Raw genomic sequence first — 19,353 nt, 5'->3', positions numbered from 1 at the left:
TCTGCATCTTAGAAATCAACCAATTGTCAGGTTCCAACCGTAAGAATTGGCTAAGGGACTTGAAAGGTGTTTTGAGTTTTGAGAAGCTAGATTGTATCTTAGATCAGAAAATACCTATAGAGACCTTGAAGAGTTCAAGGGACACACCTTTAGAAGGTATATCAGACCTACTCATGAGACTAGTCTAACGATTTCTTCTACTACCAATTGGATAATAGACTCTGATTCTAGTGTATATTTATGTGCTTTAATATAGAATCTTAAGGAATGTAGAAGGTTGAGGCTAGAAGAGATGACCCTATATGTAGGCAACAGAGCAAGAGTTGCTGCTGTAGCCGTAGAAACCTATCCTTTTTGACTATCATCTGATTTCTGTCTAGAACTAAGGGACTATTACTGTGTGCCTAATGCGAGCAGAAATTTGATTTCTATTTCATGCTTAACATAAAATGATTATGAAATAAATTTTAATAAAGACTATTGTACCATTTATTTTGAAAATAAAATGATTGCATGTGGTCACTTAATCAATAGTCTCTATCATTTGCATGTTGATGCAGATGAGTCAATTAATCCATCCGAGCAAATAGTGAGTGTTGTTGGATTTAAGAGATTCAGAGATGAAGTTAACCTAAGTATATATGGTACCTTAGGCTAGATCATATTGAAGAAGAAAAGATTAACAGACTGATGAAAAATGGTCTTTTAGACTTGTTCTCAGATGAAACGTATCCAGTCTATGAGTCATGCCTTCAGAAAAAAATGATCAAGCTTCCATTTGTGGGACATGAGGAAAAGATCACTGAGGTACTGGCTTTTGTATATACTGATGTATGTGGCTCATTTAATGTGTTGGTCAAAGAAAGTTATCTCTACTTCATCATCTTTATCGATAATTTTTCATGATATGAGTATGTGTTTCTTATGAGACAGAAATCTGAAGCCTTTGAAAGGTTCAAAGAATTCAGATCTGAAGTAGAGAAGTAAACTAGAAAATCACTCAAGGTATTTCGATCAGATCGAGGAGGAGAATATTTGAGTGCAAAATTTCTCGGTTATCTTAAGAAAAATGATATAGTCTCTCAATAGAATCCACCTAGAATGCCTCGGCTCAATAGGATTTCGAAACGAAAAAATCGGACCCTATTGAATATGGTTCGATCCATGATGAGCTTCACTGACCTCTCTTTATTTCTTTAGAGATATGCTTTAATGACAGCCAATTACTTAATTAATAGGATTTTCTCTAAATCCGTTTCTACCATACTATATGAGATATAGCATAGTAAGAAGTCGAATTTTGATTATCTCAGAATTTGAAAATATTCGATCTATATCAAATGGCAACAGACGAACAAGTTAGAGGCTAGGTCTATGAGAGCTCATTTTATTGGATACCCAAAAGAATCTTTGAGGTACTATTTTTACCTTTCGGAGGATCATAATGTGATTATGAGCTGACATGCCAAATTTTTGGAAAGAGATTTTATCCAAGATGGAGGTAGTGAGAGAAAAATTCAGTTTGAAGAGAGTGTCTCTGAAGAGCAACGAGCTATAGAGCCTATGGAACCCGTTCTACCTCATAGATCCAGTAGGATCTCACGTCCTCTTAAAAGATACATCGATATGATGGTAGAGGATATAGAGAAAATATTTCTCATGGGTGATATGCACCATGTTGATGATCCTAAAATCTATGACGAGGCAATGCCAAACATCGACTCCGAGAAATATTTGAAAGCAATAAGGTCAGAGATTGACTCAATACATACCAATCAAGTCTAGACTTTAGTAGATCCATCAGCAAGAATAGTTTCTATTTTATGCAAATAGATCTTTAAGAGAAAGATCGGTTCGGATAAATATGTGAAGATCTTTAAAGTTAGGCTTGTGGCTAAAGGTTATAATCAACGCGAAGGTGTTGACTATCAGGAGATCTTCTCGTCAGTTGCCATGTTGAAGTCCATTCAGATACTGCTTGCTATTATAGCAGCTCATGATTATGAGATATGATAAATAGATGTGAAATTTATCTTCCTGAAGATATGGAGTAGCTTTTGGGTTTTACATCCAATGATGGAGATCACAAGGTCTGCAAGCTGCAAAGGTCCATCTATAGACTAAAGCAAGCGTCTCAAAGTTGGAATATCCAATTCAATGATGCGATCAAATCATTTATTTTTATCAAGAATGAGGAGGAACCATGCATGTTCAAGAAAGTCAGTGGAAGGACTGTCATATTCCTCATATTGTATATGGATGATATCCTCCTAATTGAGAATGACATTCCCATGATGACTTCTATAAAATTTTGGTTGTCTAAAGAGTTCTCCATGAAAAATCTTGGAGAAGCATCCTATATTCTGAAAATAAAACTCTATAGAGATAGATCTAAGAGGATACTAGATTTGTCACAGCAATTGTACATAGAGAAAGTACTGAAGCAGTTCAGTATGAAAAACTTCAAGAGAGATCTGTTGCCCTTCAAGCATTGAGTTCATATCGTCAAGAAGATGTACCCTAACACACCCGAAGAGATACAGCGTATGAGCAAGATTCCTTATGCTTCTGCTATAGGGAGCCTTGTGTATGCTATGCTATGTATTCGATCTGATATTACTCTTGCTGTAAGTGTCATAAGTAGATATCAGTCGAATTCAGATGAGAAGCATTGGATTACTGTGAAGAATATCCTTAAGTACTTGAGAAGGACTAAGGATCTCTTTTTGATCTTTGGAGGAGGAGACTTGCGGGTATAGGGATACACAGATTCAAACTTTATGTTTTAACATTGATGATAGAAAGTCTACATCAGGTTTTGTATTTGTGTAATAATGATGCGGTTAGCTGGAAGAATTTCAAGCAACTAATTATTGCAGATTCCATCATAGAGGTAGAGTATATCGCCGCATCGAAGGCTGCTAAGAAAGGATTCTGATTCAAAAAGTTCATTACAGAGCTAAATATGATGCCATCAAATATCGTTCCACTCTTCTGCGATAACAACAGGACCATAGCGCTCGCTAAGAAATCAAGATCTCACCAGAAGTCCAAGCACATCGAGCGACAATTTTATCTGATTCATGAATATCTCGAGAAGAAGTTCGTTAAGGTGCAGAGAGTCAATTTCATAGAGAATGTGGCTGACCTGCTAACCAAGCCGTTGAGCCAACAGAAGACTGAAGCTCACCTTGAGAAGATGGGGCTTAGGCTCAAGGCCAATTAGCTTTAGGTCAAGTGGGAGTTTATAGATGTATGCCCTAGAAGCCAAATTGGCTAACATAAATCTACATTCTAGTGATATAATTTTATAATTGAATTTTTAAAATAAATAAAATTTGGATTGTTTTTCATTCATGTTATATTTGAATTGTGTCTATGAACCGTTCGATGAATTAACGGATGATGACACGTATTTTCAAGAGTTGAGAATTTGAGGCACGTATCATTAGTGGTTAATTTCTAAATACTTCCGATTGATATATCGTCATGGGAATGGTAACTAATCCGCATAGATCGGTGCACGGATCGTTTTCCTTTATGGGTAGCAAATCTTAAGTTGATAGTGTGGGGACACTGGAGCAAGAGTGCAGGTGCATGATAGAGATCAAAGATACTGAGTATGACTAACACGAGAAGTCACTAGGATGGCTATCTATTCATCGATAACTTACTCAAAGTTGCAGTGGTGTAGATAATTTTTTGACCTGCGGTGCCTCGGTTGTTCACAGTGGGGTTGCTGTAGTTTGACTACATAATCACTTGGTTATCAAGTCATTTGAAATCTTGCGGTGTATGTTGGTTATAGGAGGTCCATTGTAGGAATAGGATATACACCTAAATGGGATCTATCGATCCTGGTAGATAAGAAGAGATCTTATGCAGTTCATGAGACTGAGTCCTAAAATCTATGGCTATGATAGGTGAATGACAGAAATGAGTTTCCATAAGATTTTACATAAACTCGAGTCGATTGAATCTGATATATGATAGACGATCGGATTTGACGAGTTAACCTTGATTTGCATCTTGTCGGGACTCACGATAGAAGAATCAAATTGTACGATAACTGCACATAGAGGTTCAATATTTTATTCTGCTGGATTGTCACTGTATACTGCTAGATATCACTAGTAGATCATGAAACTCATCGAGCATCATCTTGATGATCGATGATCTTTGATGGGCAGAGTTAGAAATACTTCAACCCATCGAAAGGAGTTTTGATGATATTGTGATAGGAATCACAATATATCTCACTACCAGAAAGAATAGAACCTATGAGGTCATACACAAAAGAGATCTTTATCTGATCAGATGGTTGAGTAGTGATTATGAATCGCTAGAGGGATCTAATTGTCAATACGATTGATGACCGATCCAATACAAGAGTTGCAATAAAGTAATTCGCTAAAGGTTACTAAATTATAGGAGGATTAATAAGTAATTGGATTGCTAATTGGCTCAATTTAATTGAGCAGTGGGGTTCAAATAAAATCTAATTGAATTAGATTCAATTTAGATTGATTTGGATTTGATTATATCAAGCTTAATTGAGTTATGAGATAACCCAAATGCAAAGGAGACCAATTCTTGATTTAATCAGGACTTGGGCTCAATTAATTCCTAATTGGATTAGGATTTTATTAAGGAGATTGGGTTCCTAATTAGGTTAGTTTCTCTTCTCTCTTTGGCTCTAACCAATTCAGATTTGGGTTGGAACAAAATTGAACAATCAAGAGACCCAATTGTATGGGACTCTTTTTCCTTGCGCCACATCCCAAGTCACCACCCACATCTTCATGCATCTTTGTTTTTTGCGTGAGATTTCTTCACACAAAAGCAAATGTCGCCCACTTTATTTTCAACACCCCTTATGGATAAGGATTAGTTGATAAGCAAAGATCATATTTGATTTGAATTTAATACCTTATCAAGATGAGATTTGATCTCATCTAATCTTCTTAATGCCTAACCATAAAAGCCTCTTTTTTATGGGACAAAAAAGGGAATAATTTCATCGTGAGAAACCACTATTCACCATGAAAACCATCTTATGGGGTGTGAGAAAAATATAAGAGGGGCGTGGGTTCCTTGTGTGCGTGAAAGAGAAGAAAGGGTTTCTTCTTGTGGCGTGAAAAATCCCTAGGACTTTCTAGGGTGACGTTGGGTTTTTGAGAGAGAAAAAAAATAAAGAGAAAGGACTTTCTCCTATTCTACATTTTCTTCTTCTTTCTCAAGTCTTCTTCATAATCTAAGAGTATTTTCAAGATCCGAAGGAGAAATCAAAATCAACCGTCAGGAGATGTCTTCTACAAGGAAGTTAGTACTCCGATGAAAATGCAGACCTTCGATCGGATTGAAGACTTCGTATAGATATCTATAGAGATTGAATGCATGTGCAGCTCGACGAAGACCTCATCAAATTATCATAATTATCAACAGTAAAGTTCACCGACCCGCGCAAAGATATTGAGATCTGATCTTGAGTTTTTATTTTTGTTTAAATCTGATTTAAATTTCAATATCTTAATATCATGTGATCGATCCTATTGCATGTAAATTAAATCTACTTCATGTATGTTAGATAGATTAAATAATTTAATCTAGATCAAATTTTATTTTGCTACGATCAGATCTTTAAAAGTTAAAAATCTACGTACTCTAATTTCTACATGCATGTCTACATGCATGTCTCGGATATAAGAATTAATTGATAGTAGCTCCATATCTTCCCGTGGTATTTGGAAAAATCAGAACACTAGCATCATAAAAACAGTGCATCTATCAGCATGTGTTATTGTTCAACAATCTATTAATCATGCTCCAAATCATATCATACAAAATCACGAAGTTCCCTTCAGAAAGATCTCGTGGCATTGAGCATGAAGAATTCCTTGCAACGGTGTTGAACTAGTGATTGCTCGGCAAGTCGACCAGCGGCCAGCATTGTTGGGCTCTCTTCCTCCTAGTGTTCATGCTTCTTCTGTATCGGCTCGTATATATATTTGTTTATCAGGATATAGCTCATGATCCTTTAGAATCTGAAGCATTGGCTTCTCTACAAGGAATTGATTTTGTTAATGCACATATGAATCTGATTCTCAAGTTCGTGAAGTCATCAAACAATGTTGAAGCCCCGCAGCAAAATGTTGACCATGTTCTGGGCAAACTAAAGAGTATCTCGCCCAAGTAGAAGCAGGATTAGCATACATACGGAGAAGCAAATTCTCCAGCTGATTGGCTACTGATATATTGCAAGTTGAGGAAAGGTCCACTTTGGCTTCCTGCCCATTTAAATGTATACTTGTACAGGATTTGCATCCCAGATGACCATTCAGCTATAATATCTCTGATAGATAAATGTAATTTACCTCCAGGCTTTATTGTGCTGAGGCACCAAACTCCACCAAACCCAAGCTTTAGCATTTATCGATAACCTTGCATCCAAATACACGTTGGCAGCATGGAATTTCAAGTTTTCAACAGAATTCTGTAAGAGAAAAACAATTGGTTTGCAACTTAAATCAGAAAAGAAAAACTGAGCAGGCAAGTAAAAATAAGGTACTCTGTCAGCAATTGACAAGTTTGTAGCCCATAAGAAATGGAGTATTTTAAGTATCTGATTCCTGGCCAAGGTATTTAAACTTGAAACTAAGGCTTGAGGATTTTTTTTTTTCTCCCCATCTATGCAGGTTTTGGGGCTTTAGCCCATGCTATTTATGGATATTGTATAGCCAAAGCATCTTAATCTGAGAATTTCCAATTGCCACAGTTCTAGAATACCAGGAACAACCATCACCAGTACCACTAACAGCAAAGGATGCGAGCTCCTTGAGTGAATCACTTTGACAAATGATCGTTGTCATTAGTTCATGACAATTAAACATTTCAAGATATTTGTGAAGATCACGAAGTATTAGATCATCAACAATATTCATGGCTTGTTCACATACTAAAACAAATCAAAAGGTACAAGGTATGAATTTGGCACTTGTAGCAGAACCATCACAGCCCCTTCCATCATTGTCCCATCATGCATCCTACCAAAATCTCCATGACTGATTGAATAATGGGAACATTGGTTATTCTTACATAATCCATACTGCTTAGTCAAATGGGTGGATGACACAAAAGAGAAGTGGCAATATGATTACCTAATAACAAATTGATATATTTCTGCAGAAAAACATTGAAGAACATGGATTCTGAGGTAAAATTTGTCAAGCTTCACTTTGTAGCAAACACTATCACGATTGGAAGTACATCATAACAGCTCCACAGAAGAGCAAAATCAAAACTACATACAGGTGAAATGGAATCACCATCTTGGGTGCATTGAATATACAACACACATTAAGAGATCACAGATATGAGAAGTTTTAAGCAAATAGTAGTCTGTCACTCACTGCATCAAGAGAATGACTTCAAGGTTTCAGGTTGTGCAATGTACACTTCCTCAAACTCATTGTCGTCTGAGAAAAGAAAATAGATCACTTGATAACTAGTTGATAAAAATCATTGCAACAGTTTAGTACAAAATAAGAACTTGCAGATTTAAATGACATAAGAAATGAGGTGAGAAAGGCCTTTGCCATATGTTTAGCCATCAAAAAATCATAAAACCACTCTAGTTTTAAAAGACTGGATCTCAAATATGCTAAAGCTTCATTTATTAAACAGTTCAATAAATAGTTTTATCCAACTAGTACTGAACCAAGTTTTCTTATGCCTGACATTCTTCTTTTTTCTGACTATAGTGAGCATAAAGCATGATTTATATCAAAGTGTTCTACTTGCCATGCTATTCCATTTTCCCTCCATTTCAAACCAACAATGCATAAAAATAATGTAACAAATGACACCAACTTTCAGATTATCTGATAAAAGAATCATATGCATCATTATCAAGATTTGACCTTATTTGAGACAAATGAAAACAGAACTAAGATTTTTAAAAAAAAATGAACTCCGGAATGCAAGGGTAACTCATATGATTTGTGCTTCCACTAATTTTTTCAGATGGAGTCTGCCACCCTTGTATCATCTTCAGTTATTCTCCCAGAACATTAAAACAATATCGAAGGGAGTACATGGTAGTCATTTGTCACCTAATGTCAGCTTTCCTTTCAATTTTAGTAGCATGTGCAAACTAGCATATATTAAGCCCCAACAGAATCAAATAAGAAATTTTAGAATTATTTTTTGTCCTTATTGCCAATATGTAAAGCAAAAAAGATACTTGGAAGAGAATTATTCTCCTCTTCTTAGGCACAAAACTAAAGTGAAAGCAATGGATAGCAAAACACATAGCATAAAAAGAATCAAGATGTAACCTGTGTACAAAAGCAGGCTGTTAATCTTCTGAATCCAGTAATGAGTCATCACTAATATGAGACACTAGACTTGTTGAGACGCCACCATGCCCTACAATGTAGCTTTGATTAAATTATTGATATTTGTAACTCGTGTCACCTTAGGATCTTTTATTCTATTAGCATCTTTCATGGGACTTACATGGGCTCCCAAAAAGGGAAATGACATCTATAGGAGAAGAAGTTGGAGCACTGGTCATCTCTAAGGTTGGGCCAATGGTTTCAGATCCCATCGGGGAATTATTTTGTCAGTAAATTATATTTCCTGATCACATGAGGAATGGTAGCTACACATATACAAAGAGAATTATAGCCAGCAGTTCCATATAACTTAAGATTGCATACAAGTCATTTCTCTGAATAGTATTCGACACTGTATTCCAGCCCATGTAGCACTAGATCCATTTCTTGGGTATCTTTGGTATTCAGGAACTCTTAAAGAGGAAACATTTGATAAACCCTTTTTTCAAAAAACAAATTCATTATCAATTAAAATAATCCAATAAAAGCAAATAAAAAATCAATGACATTTTCTTATGCCTCATAATCTGGATATCTAAATTGTATCTGCTATAAAAAAAAGCTCATCATGTTCAGCATTTTTGCTTAAGTGCTGTCCTTAGATCCTATATGCTACATGTGTGGACCCAATAAAGACTTCATGATTTGCGATGACTTATTGAGTCAAAGAATAGTTTGCAGGGGGTAATGAAAAAGGGAAAACAAACATCTAGCAAGACATTAGGCTTTAACATAAATTATCTTAAACAAACTCTTCAGTAATGCAATTATATTTACGTGTTTGCATGAAGTTAATATGTTGATGATCAACAAGAAAACACTTTTACATGTTGGCAAATGCATGAGATAACCATACAAGCTAGTTGCAAAGCTAGCTCAAATAGTTTCTACTAGAGCCTCCTAAAAAACGTATTATTTCTGCAGCCTGCAGCAACATTGCGTCTCTATCTCCTAACAAGCTATATTCATCTTGCACCAGCATTCAAGTTCCCCACTTAGAACTCTGAAAAACACACACTAGTCTGGCCTGTCCAGCAATCCGAAACCATCCAGAAAATCATGACGCCCGTCTCAAATTCTTGCTTTGCTGTTGTAGTTATAGAGCTTCATCGGTTCATCCTACTTTGATTTTCTCAATATAATCCAAAATCCATCTCAGATAAACCATGCATAACTAATTTTTAAGAAAAGAGCCCATGTATAAGTAAAAGCTACCGTAAACTCACAACCGAAGTTGAAAAACCTTCTTAAAGTACTAGTTTCTTCAGCAATATTACCTTCTCTGTTTTCTTTCCTTTTCTTTTTCTTTCATTCATTCTTTCCTTTTTTTCTTTTTTCTTCCTTTTCCTTTTTACTGGAGGCTACTACTATAGACCTATCCTTCAGAACTGTGATAAATCTAAACTAAGCTGACCTCTCCAACAATCTGAAGCAATCTGGAAAACAGCATAGAGAATAAATGAAAACCACAAAGTCAAGACAATTAATTTGTCCATGATAACTAAATCACCTAATTTTGTTGCATCAGCAATCTCAGACCACGGATCAACTGAACAAAATTGCTAGTGCAAACTTGTTTCTTTGTGACTAAACAACAGCCATACCCTTAGTGAAGCAAATTTACTGCAAATGAAAAGCCTAAACAGTCAAGATGAACAGAAGACTTATTTCCATAAGATTCAGCTTTCGACCATTTTGTTGCACCAAAAAGGAGGGGAATTGCACTTTTGTACCATTGCCTCGACACAAAGCTCAAATGGTCTAATGGAAGCAGGGATGTTATCACTGTTAACAAGTTTGGCAATACAGAGGGTGCTTGAGCACAAGATGGGTGCGACGTTAAATGCAATGCAGCAAACAAAGATGCCAAATATTTTCTTTGGGAGATGCTCAACTGACAGAGCTTACCCCAGCAGAAGAAAGTCAAATGATAGAGAACACAGTAATTAACAGAGATGATCTCAAAATAATAGGATTGAAATTAAGTAAAAGGAGTTGTAGAAAATTTTGGTGAGCACAGACTTAGAAGAAACTAAATATGGGAACATAAAGGCCTTGGAAATGCTGTTTATATTAAGGTGAAACAGCTAAAAAATAGCTGCAAGATAGCTAATAAGCTATAGATAAATAACATCTTGTACACATAAATTAACAAACAACTACATATAGCAAATACAGAGTTCACACAATAAGCAGATCAACCAGGTCATAGAGGTCAGTCATGCAATATCATGCATGTAAACATTGGTCATCAATGGAGTCAAGCTATTAATAAATATAAACAGATCAGAAGAACAATGAAACCTTTTCTGAGAGTCAATGCCACAATAGCATCATTCTCAACCTACAAACAGACCAATAAAAAGAAATTAATAAACTTTACTGGTCCAAACTTTTATCTACAAAACAATGATCAAGTTAGAAAAAGCATCAATCAAAAAAAATAAAACAGAGCCTGTAAAGCAAACAAATTTGGAGTATAGTCAGAAAGTCTGGTTTGAATATGATTACCTTCTGTTCAGCTAATGTCTTTGAATCATCTAATACATCATTAGTTGCTACCAAGGTTAAACGCTGATTATTGCTTGGTTGATCGATCAAATTTTGCAATTTCTGCTTAATGTCTAGAGTTGTCTCTGTTGGATCACACTGCACAAAGTAGGTTGTCTTGTTGCGCTTTACACGAACATACATAGCCTGCATCATACAAACGGTAGCATTAAAACAAACTGCCAAAAGGAAGATACTGGATAGAGAAGACCAATGTTACCAGTAAACTACATTGACAGTCCTAAAGTTAGTAGTCCAAACTTTATTTTTTTGCTATCAAAGTAGCACAGACCTGTTGAAAGTCAGAAAACTAGTTCTGCTTATGGAAGGGAGCCGAACAGCGAAAATAAAATATCAAAAATTTAACTATTAAACAAAATGTTTTTTCTTTTTCAACAAAAACAGATTAAAAATTTATTTTAACCCCTCCTGCGGCAGTGTAACTCAATCCCTTAATTACCAAATCTTCATCCTATATCACATCCCTTGTGCTATCTTCACATAAAAATCCTTTATACTTGGACAATTAGCTCCACATGCCAGTTATAGCACCTAATGTGTGGCTTTGCTAACAGCCAGCCTGTTCTTCCTTAAGCTTAAGAGATTAAACTTACTACGTGATGAAAGAATTAGTGCTTATTTGCCTACTAGTTTTCCATACTGCTAGGCATGAGATTAAGTGGATTCCTCCTTTCTCCCAAATTATGTCTTGGGAGACCAAGAAAAGGAAGAGAAATAAAAAGAAGAGAGATAAGCCATATTGGTTTTAGAAAAAAAAAAGGCACTAAATATTTGAGTTTTGAAACACCCAATAGAAAGTGACATGTTGCTTAACATAGAAAGAAGTATAGAATGAAAATCTGTTGTTTGCAAAATGCATACATGGAATATGTAGATATGGAACATTATTGAGGATATCCTGCATCAATCATTCATCACGATTCATGAGAATTTATGCCAACATGCAAAAGTGAAGTATGAGCATGTATAGTTTAGTAATACCATTTTCAAAAGATGGCTTAACAGAAGATGAACTTTTAACTTCAGACACACAACTCAAACAGATATGCTGATTGCCCTGGTCAGGCTACTGTTGGACAAGCTGTAATGATAAAATCTGCATCATAAATTTCAAAGAACAGATAAGAGACATCCATAATATAATATACTATTTTCAAAGATGCACGATGACATAAAGATCAACCATAGGAACATGTACAATTAATTATTTTTAAATCATTTAGGGTCTGTTTGGATTTTCCCACAGGATTGGGCTGAAATCCTGTAGGATTTGTGAATTGGGCCAATACAACTAGCAGGATTACCGGTCATTGACTGGGCTAGGTCTATATTAATAAAATACCCAAGAACAGCTTGGAGTGGGCCAGCCTGAAACCCATAGGAAGAAGAAAGACCTTAGCAGATCTTTTTTTTTCCTTCCTGCAGGAATGGGTTGGGAAAGGTCTAGTTAACATAGGCTGGCCAGGCCTGATATTCTGTAATCCTAGAACTCCCATTTGCAATCCTAAGGATCCAGTAGAATATCCAAACAAGCCCTTAATTGTTTCACAGACATGGGAAGTCAAAAGAACGTCAATTCTTTGCCCAATGTTATTTCCTTAAAAAATGAGAGAAAAAAATGATCTCTATTTATACATATTGTCAAATTATTTGGCAAAACTAAGCAAATAATTTCTTATACCCAAACTACTAAATAGAAACACAAATACAAATAAGTGAAAAAGGGAGAAAGAAATCAAAAACCAGAGGATTATTTTTTGGACTATTCCAAACATAAATTCAGTTCCTTTTGTATCCTCTGCTAGTGCTTAAGGAGTACATATATATACATTTGCTCGTGATCGTGGTTTAAATGGTTTGATTTTTTAACAAATCCATGGAAATTTTGGGTCATCTTGCTGTCAAATATAAATTCTTGCCACAATGCACCTTTGGCAAACACTTGACAAGTAACACAGGCCATTCAAGATATACTTGGCAGAAACACAACCACCACCTTCCACTGCTAGGTAAAATGAAAATCCTTGCCCTGAAGTTGACCTTTTTTAAAAACATCACATCCATTCATCTCACCATGAAGAAGTATATAACAAAGAAATAGACAGTTTGGCTTGAAACCGACCTGAAGCATCAGCAATATACCGAAATCCCAGCTTAGCTTACATAAGCAACTACTGTAACAGTTTGATGTGTCCTCTTATTGATTAGAATCACTTAACAGGTGACATTAAGGCTCACATATTGCATTACTAGATTTATATGGCTTCTATCCAGAAATCTGCATAGAGATACACTACTTTTGTTTAAGAACAACCATGGAAGGGTCTTGGCTTTTCATTAGGAACTACAATCGGTAAGGGGTGGAACTAGTATTTATAGGTCCACTTTTATGAGTGTTGACAAGGACTTATTTCAGGACTATTACCTTGTTTGATGACAGGTTTGCCACCTGGTTTGGTGACAGGATCATGAAAAACAGCTGGTAGTCTGAGAAAAGGCTTGAAGAAGAAGTTGACTTTTATAAGTGTTGACAGGGAGGAGGAGGAAAGGCTTGAAGAAGAAGTTTGCTTTTATGAGTGTTGGCAAGGAGGAGACAGAAGTATCACTCAAACCACACATATAAAAAAAGAACTTCATTGCAACAGCCAATCTGTTTACAAGGTAGCGGCCCTATTTTCTTTGTAACACAGAGCAGCAAACCACTTTTTAGAACAAGAAGAAGAAAAAGGAGTTACCTTTATAAGTGTTAACAAGGGCTTATCTCAGGACTAGCATGAGCATTGACAAGAAGGAGAGGAAAAGTAGAGAGAAAAGGAGACAAGAGAGAAAAGTAACACCCAAACCACAAAGATTAGGAAACTTTATTACAACTGCCAATCTGTTCACATGGTATCTACCCTATCCTCTTTGTAACACAAAGTGGCAAACACCACTTGTCAGAAAGGACTCCTACGAAGCAAAGACGTAATGTGTGGTATCCCTCAATCTCTTACAAATTAATAAGAAAAGAAAGATGAAGAAAATTGAAAGAGAAGGTCAGTGTACCTTTTGTAATCATTTAGATAATACAGTCGATCTCATTAACTAGGTTTCTTCTATAATCTACTGAGATTACAATGGATCTTTAATTATTTATAATATAAATTGTAACAGCAAATTAAGGCCTTCTGTATTAATTATGGACTTCTTTTGATATTTACTGAAACACATGAACCCGAAAGTTCTCCCTAATTATGACTGTTTCAATCACTTCTGCTGCATGTAGCTCAGCCGAAACTATCATATTTGTAAGTAGCTCTTTAACTTTCTTGGATAAGGTCTAAGAATCCTTTTGCTAGTGACACACCAGAATTTGTAAGTCGAACCAAAAGTTTCTAGTTCATATGCATGATTGGTTAACTTGTTCAAAAAAAATGTAAATTCTCTGCCTTAATATCATATGAAATACACATTAGCTTAACCAACATATTCCAGACTGCAACCAAATGACCATGACCTCCCTAACAAAAGGTGTGTGATCATCATTAGAATGATATCACAGAGCACCCGATTCTTAACAACCCATAAAGAGGAAATTCGGAACTGATGCTTCATGAATGGATGCCTCCAGACCGTATTTAAGTTCATCTCATCCATTATGCGTGTGGAAACACACAACAAATATGACTTGCCTGCATTTCACCTGTAATCTAACTCTTATGTTCCAACTTGATATTGGGTGCAGCCAAGGATGAAGGGTCGGATCCTAATCACCACATGATTTCAAATTGCACACTCGTGATGTTTGCAATAACAGCTTCAAGTTTTGCACCTCTTCTCATGGCAAGAGCTCTCAATTCGACATCCATGATCTTGAACAAAGAGCTATCATATGTAGACTACTACAATTAGGATCATGCACAAATAACTCAAAGATGTTAGATCAAGTTATTATTTTTTTTCCTCAGTGTTAATATATCAGACGATATCACTGAAAATCTTGATCCTTCTCAAATTTTCCCCACCTTCCATCTCAGCTGAGATTAACCAACATCATCTTGGTTCCCATCTCACCAAGACAACTGATACCTCATCTTTTAGAGACCTTGTCTGTGATAAGCTTTTCAAGACGTGTGTTTGCCTATGAAAGGCATTTAAAGCAAACAGTTTTCCTTGACAGAAAGACGGCATTTGTTGTTCAACAGAAACTTTCTATATTCCAAAATATTCATAAACGCCACCACCACCACGACTATTAGTATTATTAAACATTCAGTACAATGCTTATTACCAAGGTCTATTGATTTGATAGAATACATTCTCCAAAGGAAGTCAATTTTCTAGGAGAATTAATGACATCAATCTTCATTCACACAGGAACAAAGACCATTAGAAAAGTTTGGACAAATAAAACCAATTAACTCAGCAAACACCATTCTGTCAACCACTTAGAAAGAACAACCACCACTCCATCTCTACGCGTTAAAAAATCAGCCAAAATTTGGAACAAGGATTGATAGTAACCACAAATTGATAGCGACCATAACAGGTGCAATGAAAGAAGCACACATCAGTGAATTAAAACAATTGGCACAATGGAATAGATCTAATTACCGCGAAATTCTAATGTCTGAATTAACAAAAAAATTGTAATCCACAACAAATACAAGTAGATGGAAGCCTTTCGTTCCACCAAAACAACATAATTTCCCAACATTCATTAGAAAAAATTAAAAGGAAAGAAAAAAAAGGAAACCTACACGAGAGGGCGGGTTTGTTTGTGGGTGCGGAGGCTTGGAACAGGTGAGAGACCAGAGAGAGAGAGAGAGATGGGAGCGAGAGTGAGATGATAGCGACAGGGCACGCGTCCGACCCTCTCGGTACCAAAAAGGCCCCAGTTTTTTTAATTATTTTTTAATTAATTAATTAATTATTTATTTATTTTATATACATACATCACTACAAATACCCAAATTTACATAAATATTTTTTCAAAACTGATATCTATACACGAACATCCTCATAAAATATTTTTTTACATATGTACCCATATCATCTAACATCATTAAAAATTAATAATTAAAAATTAAAATAATTAAAATATCCTTATAGACAGATATGTAAAAAAAAATTATAGGAATATATATATAAATAATAATTTTATGAAGATATTCACATAAAATTGAATATCCGGAAGAGTACACAAAAAAAAAAATCCTTAACATAAATACACCTCTCTTGGTTTGTTATTTCTTCCTTTATTCTAACAAAAAAAATTAACATATACCACTAAAATAATAAATTTACTTAATTTTTAATTTATATAGATAAAATGATCTTTTTATCTAATGATAGATCAAAATTATTTTATTTAAAAGATAAATATATCATAACTATCTATATTTCTTCTAATGTATAATAATATATTTCTATGAAAAATATCTAAATTTGATATTAGATGAATAACTTATACATTTGCATAAAATGGATATAGTCGTGGATTTAGATATTATGTAGCAACAAGAATTTATAATCTTATTTATTTTATTTTAAAAATTTTTATCAAAAATATCTTTGTAAAGTGTATAAGGTATATCATGTTATTATAAGATGGATATAATCGTTCCATCTTGCATAAAAATAAAATAAAATATAATATTTTAATATATAAAATACTATATAATATCGTCATTGTGTTGTTATATTATGTAATATGTTACTACATTATAGAGTAAGAGGACCTGAATCTATCTAAATGAAATAGATAAAAATTAAATTAAAATTTTTTTATGTGTATATCCTTCTAAATATTCAAATTTACATGAATATCTCATGAAATTACTATTTGTATATATACCCTTATAATTTTTTTTACACGTCTACCCATAAGGATATTTTAGTTATTTAAATTTTAAATTATTAATTTTTAACGATATTAAATGATGTAGGCACATATGCAAAAAAATAAAAACAGAAGGATATACATGCAAAACAAATATTTTATAAGGGTATACATACAAATATCAATTTTGAAAGGATATTCACATAAATTTGAATGTTTAAGAGGGTATATATGTAAAAAAAAAATTTGGATAAACAAAAGAAAAAAAAAAAGCTGTGGCATTGTCACCGAACTGCTACATTCTTAGCAAATTCTTTGTGTACCGTGGGTAGTGTAAAAAATCCGACGTGGAGCGCACTGCCTTATCCAATTGGTTCATATAGTCATCACTTTTCAACGCATATTTAATGCTTGTAGATTAATTTTTTCATTTAAAAATTTTATATAACAAAAATACTTCTATTTGTTGGTACAATTATGATATCTTATATTAATATTATGATATCATGCAACCAAAAAATTATAATTTTTGTCCACAAGATGTCATAATATAACGCAGGATGTCATAATATGTAAATAATGTCATAATTTTTTTTAAAAAAACAGCGGCATTATCGTCATTCAAAATATTTAAATGAAAAAGTTAATCCATAGGCATTAAATGTATGTTGAAAAGTGATTGGACAAAAATATTCCTTCCATGTTATGATATTCTAGGCCATATTATGATATCCTGAACTATATTATATCACATGATGTCATAATTTTTTTCTAAAGATAGGGATATTTTCGTTAAATAAAATTTTTAGATAAAAAAATTAATCATGCGCGTTAGAAAATGATGACTATGTAGACCAATCGAACAAGACGGTATGCTCCACGTCAGATTTTCTACATCGCCCATGGTACACAAAAAATTTCTCTACATTTTTTTGGGGATGGGCCCAACTTATCGACAGAAAAATCAGGAAAGAGAATGCTCGACAAATAGACAAGTTGAGTTCAAAATTTTAACTTATTTAATAAATACAAGATTATCTTTAGATTGAGAAATTTATCATCTACCCGATTTGGTCTATCATATCTGATTGCCACACTGAAAAATCACAAGAAGTCATTAAAAGCTAGCAATAAGTTAATACATAGAATATATTATACAAGATTATTTAGCACCAGAAATAGAGATAACATAGAATCCCTTCTTTTTTTTTGGTAAAATATAGAATCCCTTTTGTCGAACAAATATTACCAAGGTGGTTGTTTTTAGGATGTACCCACAAACATTGATGTTGATTCAAAAAGAAGAAGATGCAGTAATGACCATATCATCCAAAATAATATTTTTTTAATATTTCTATAATATTTTAAATTATAAAATTTTTATTTTTTTGAATATTAAAAAGTTTTTGCTATGTTATATTTATTAGTCCCTTCTTTTATATCATTCCTCGACTTAAAAAATATTCATAGGGATGCAAAACAAGGTTAACCATGTAGAAAAGCACGTCTAACTATCTCCGTAGACTAAAAATGTCATTTCCGTATGGGCTAAAACAAATCAAATTGTAATTAGATAAAGGACTAGGTATTAAGTTCATTACCCGTGCTCGTGTTAAATTCAGAACAAACAGCCAAAGCTTTTTATGGCACTTTTGGGACACATACTGCGTTACTTAAATCTACTTCAATTCAGCTCCTCCAACTAAATCATCTGGTTAAAGGGTCACCGTGCCCCCTTTTCAATTTTTACCCTGGTAGGAGGAGCCAATGGCAGGTAAAAAGGTACACGGGTAAACTTGGTGTCGTGGACACCCTCATGGTAACATTTCTTCTCCTAAGCATATAAATCCATCTCGAGGTGGAAACATGTACATCAATACCTGAACCCAAGGACATAAGGCTTGTTTTATACCTTGCACCCGCACCATTTCATCATTTAGTGAAATGTTTTGGTAATAGTTAGCATACATAGGAGAAAGCTATACCAGTTGTGTTACCTCTGTAATGCTTCCCAGAACAATTCTATTGCAACCCAGAAAAATTACTCAAAAAGGTCACCAACCGTCCTCTGCCATATTAGAACGGGAGAAGCCTCTATTTGACGTAAGGTTGTAAATGAATTAGATTGACCTGTGATCCGATCTAACCCGATCCATTTAGATCCGATCCGAACTATTTTAAAAGACTTACGGGGCCAAATTGGGTTCTAAAATTGGATCCGTTTTATATTTTGGGTCAGATCTGGATTTACTGAATTCTGATCCGATCTGACCTATTTAATTTTTTGGATCAATTTGGATCTCGTACTCAATAACCTAATTCAATCCGACCCAATCTAGATCCAGCACAGGACCCGAATGGGCACACCCAAGCTTCCAAACCTGAGTCCAACTTGTTACCCAAATGGCCAAAACCCATTGGCCATTAGCCCATCAGTGGCTTTCTTCTCTTAAGTCTTGATCGGCTCTCCCAATTCCCAATCTCAAATTGAAATCCCTTTCCGGTTCTCTCCCTCATTCGATCGTCCCTACTCCTCCTTCCCAATCGATCTCCCTTCTCCTTCTC

At 34.6% G+C, this 19,353-nt stretch overlaps 1 protein-coding gene across 14 annotated transcripts; it reads right to left on the bottom strand.

Annotated features, from left to right (window-relative positions):
• Positions 1-5,785: 5,785 nt before the first annotated feature.
• LOC105049859 (uncharacterized) lies at positions 5,786-15,813 on the bottom strand. 14 transcript variants are annotated; one of them, XR_012133904.1, is made up of 7 exons: positions 15,707-15,813; positions 11,949-12,063; positions 10,908-11,093; positions 10,701-10,740; positions 8,337-8,427; positions 7,410-7,475; positions 6,461-6,493 (listed from the first exon to the last, which is right to left on the bottom strand). XR_012133904.1 is itself a non-coding variant. In XM_073242579.1 (6 exons), the coding sequence occupies exons 2-5, from the start codon at positions 11,949-11,951 to the stop codon at positions 7,414-7,416; spliced, it is 291 nt and encodes a 96-aa protein (XP_073098680.1). In that variant the 5' UTR covers positions 11,952-12,063; positions 15,707-15,813; the 3' UTR covers positions 5,855-6,440; positions 7,410-7,413. The 14 variants fall into 14 exon arrangements, 12 of the variants coding, with proteins under 12 accessions (XP_073098677.1, XP_073098680.1, XP_073098681.1 ...); XR_012133903.1 differs by lacking the exon at positions 6,461-6,493 and adding an exon at positions 7,203-7,300; XM_073242579.1 differs by lacking the exons at positions 6,461-6,493; positions 8,337-8,427 and adding an exon at positions 5,855-6,440.
• Between the last annotated feature and the right edge of the window lie 3,540 nt (positions 15,814-19,353).

The sequence above is a fragment of the Elaeis guineensis genome, chromosome 8 (genome assembly GCF_000442705.2).
Source record: "Elaeis guineensis isolate ETL-2024a chromosome 8, EG11, whole genome shotgun sequence".
Lineage (NCBI taxonomy): Eukaryota > Viridiplantae > Streptophyta > Magnoliopsida > Arecales > Arecaceae > Elaeis > Elaeis guineensis.
This window is presented reverse-complemented; position numbering and strand designations above follow the sequence as displayed.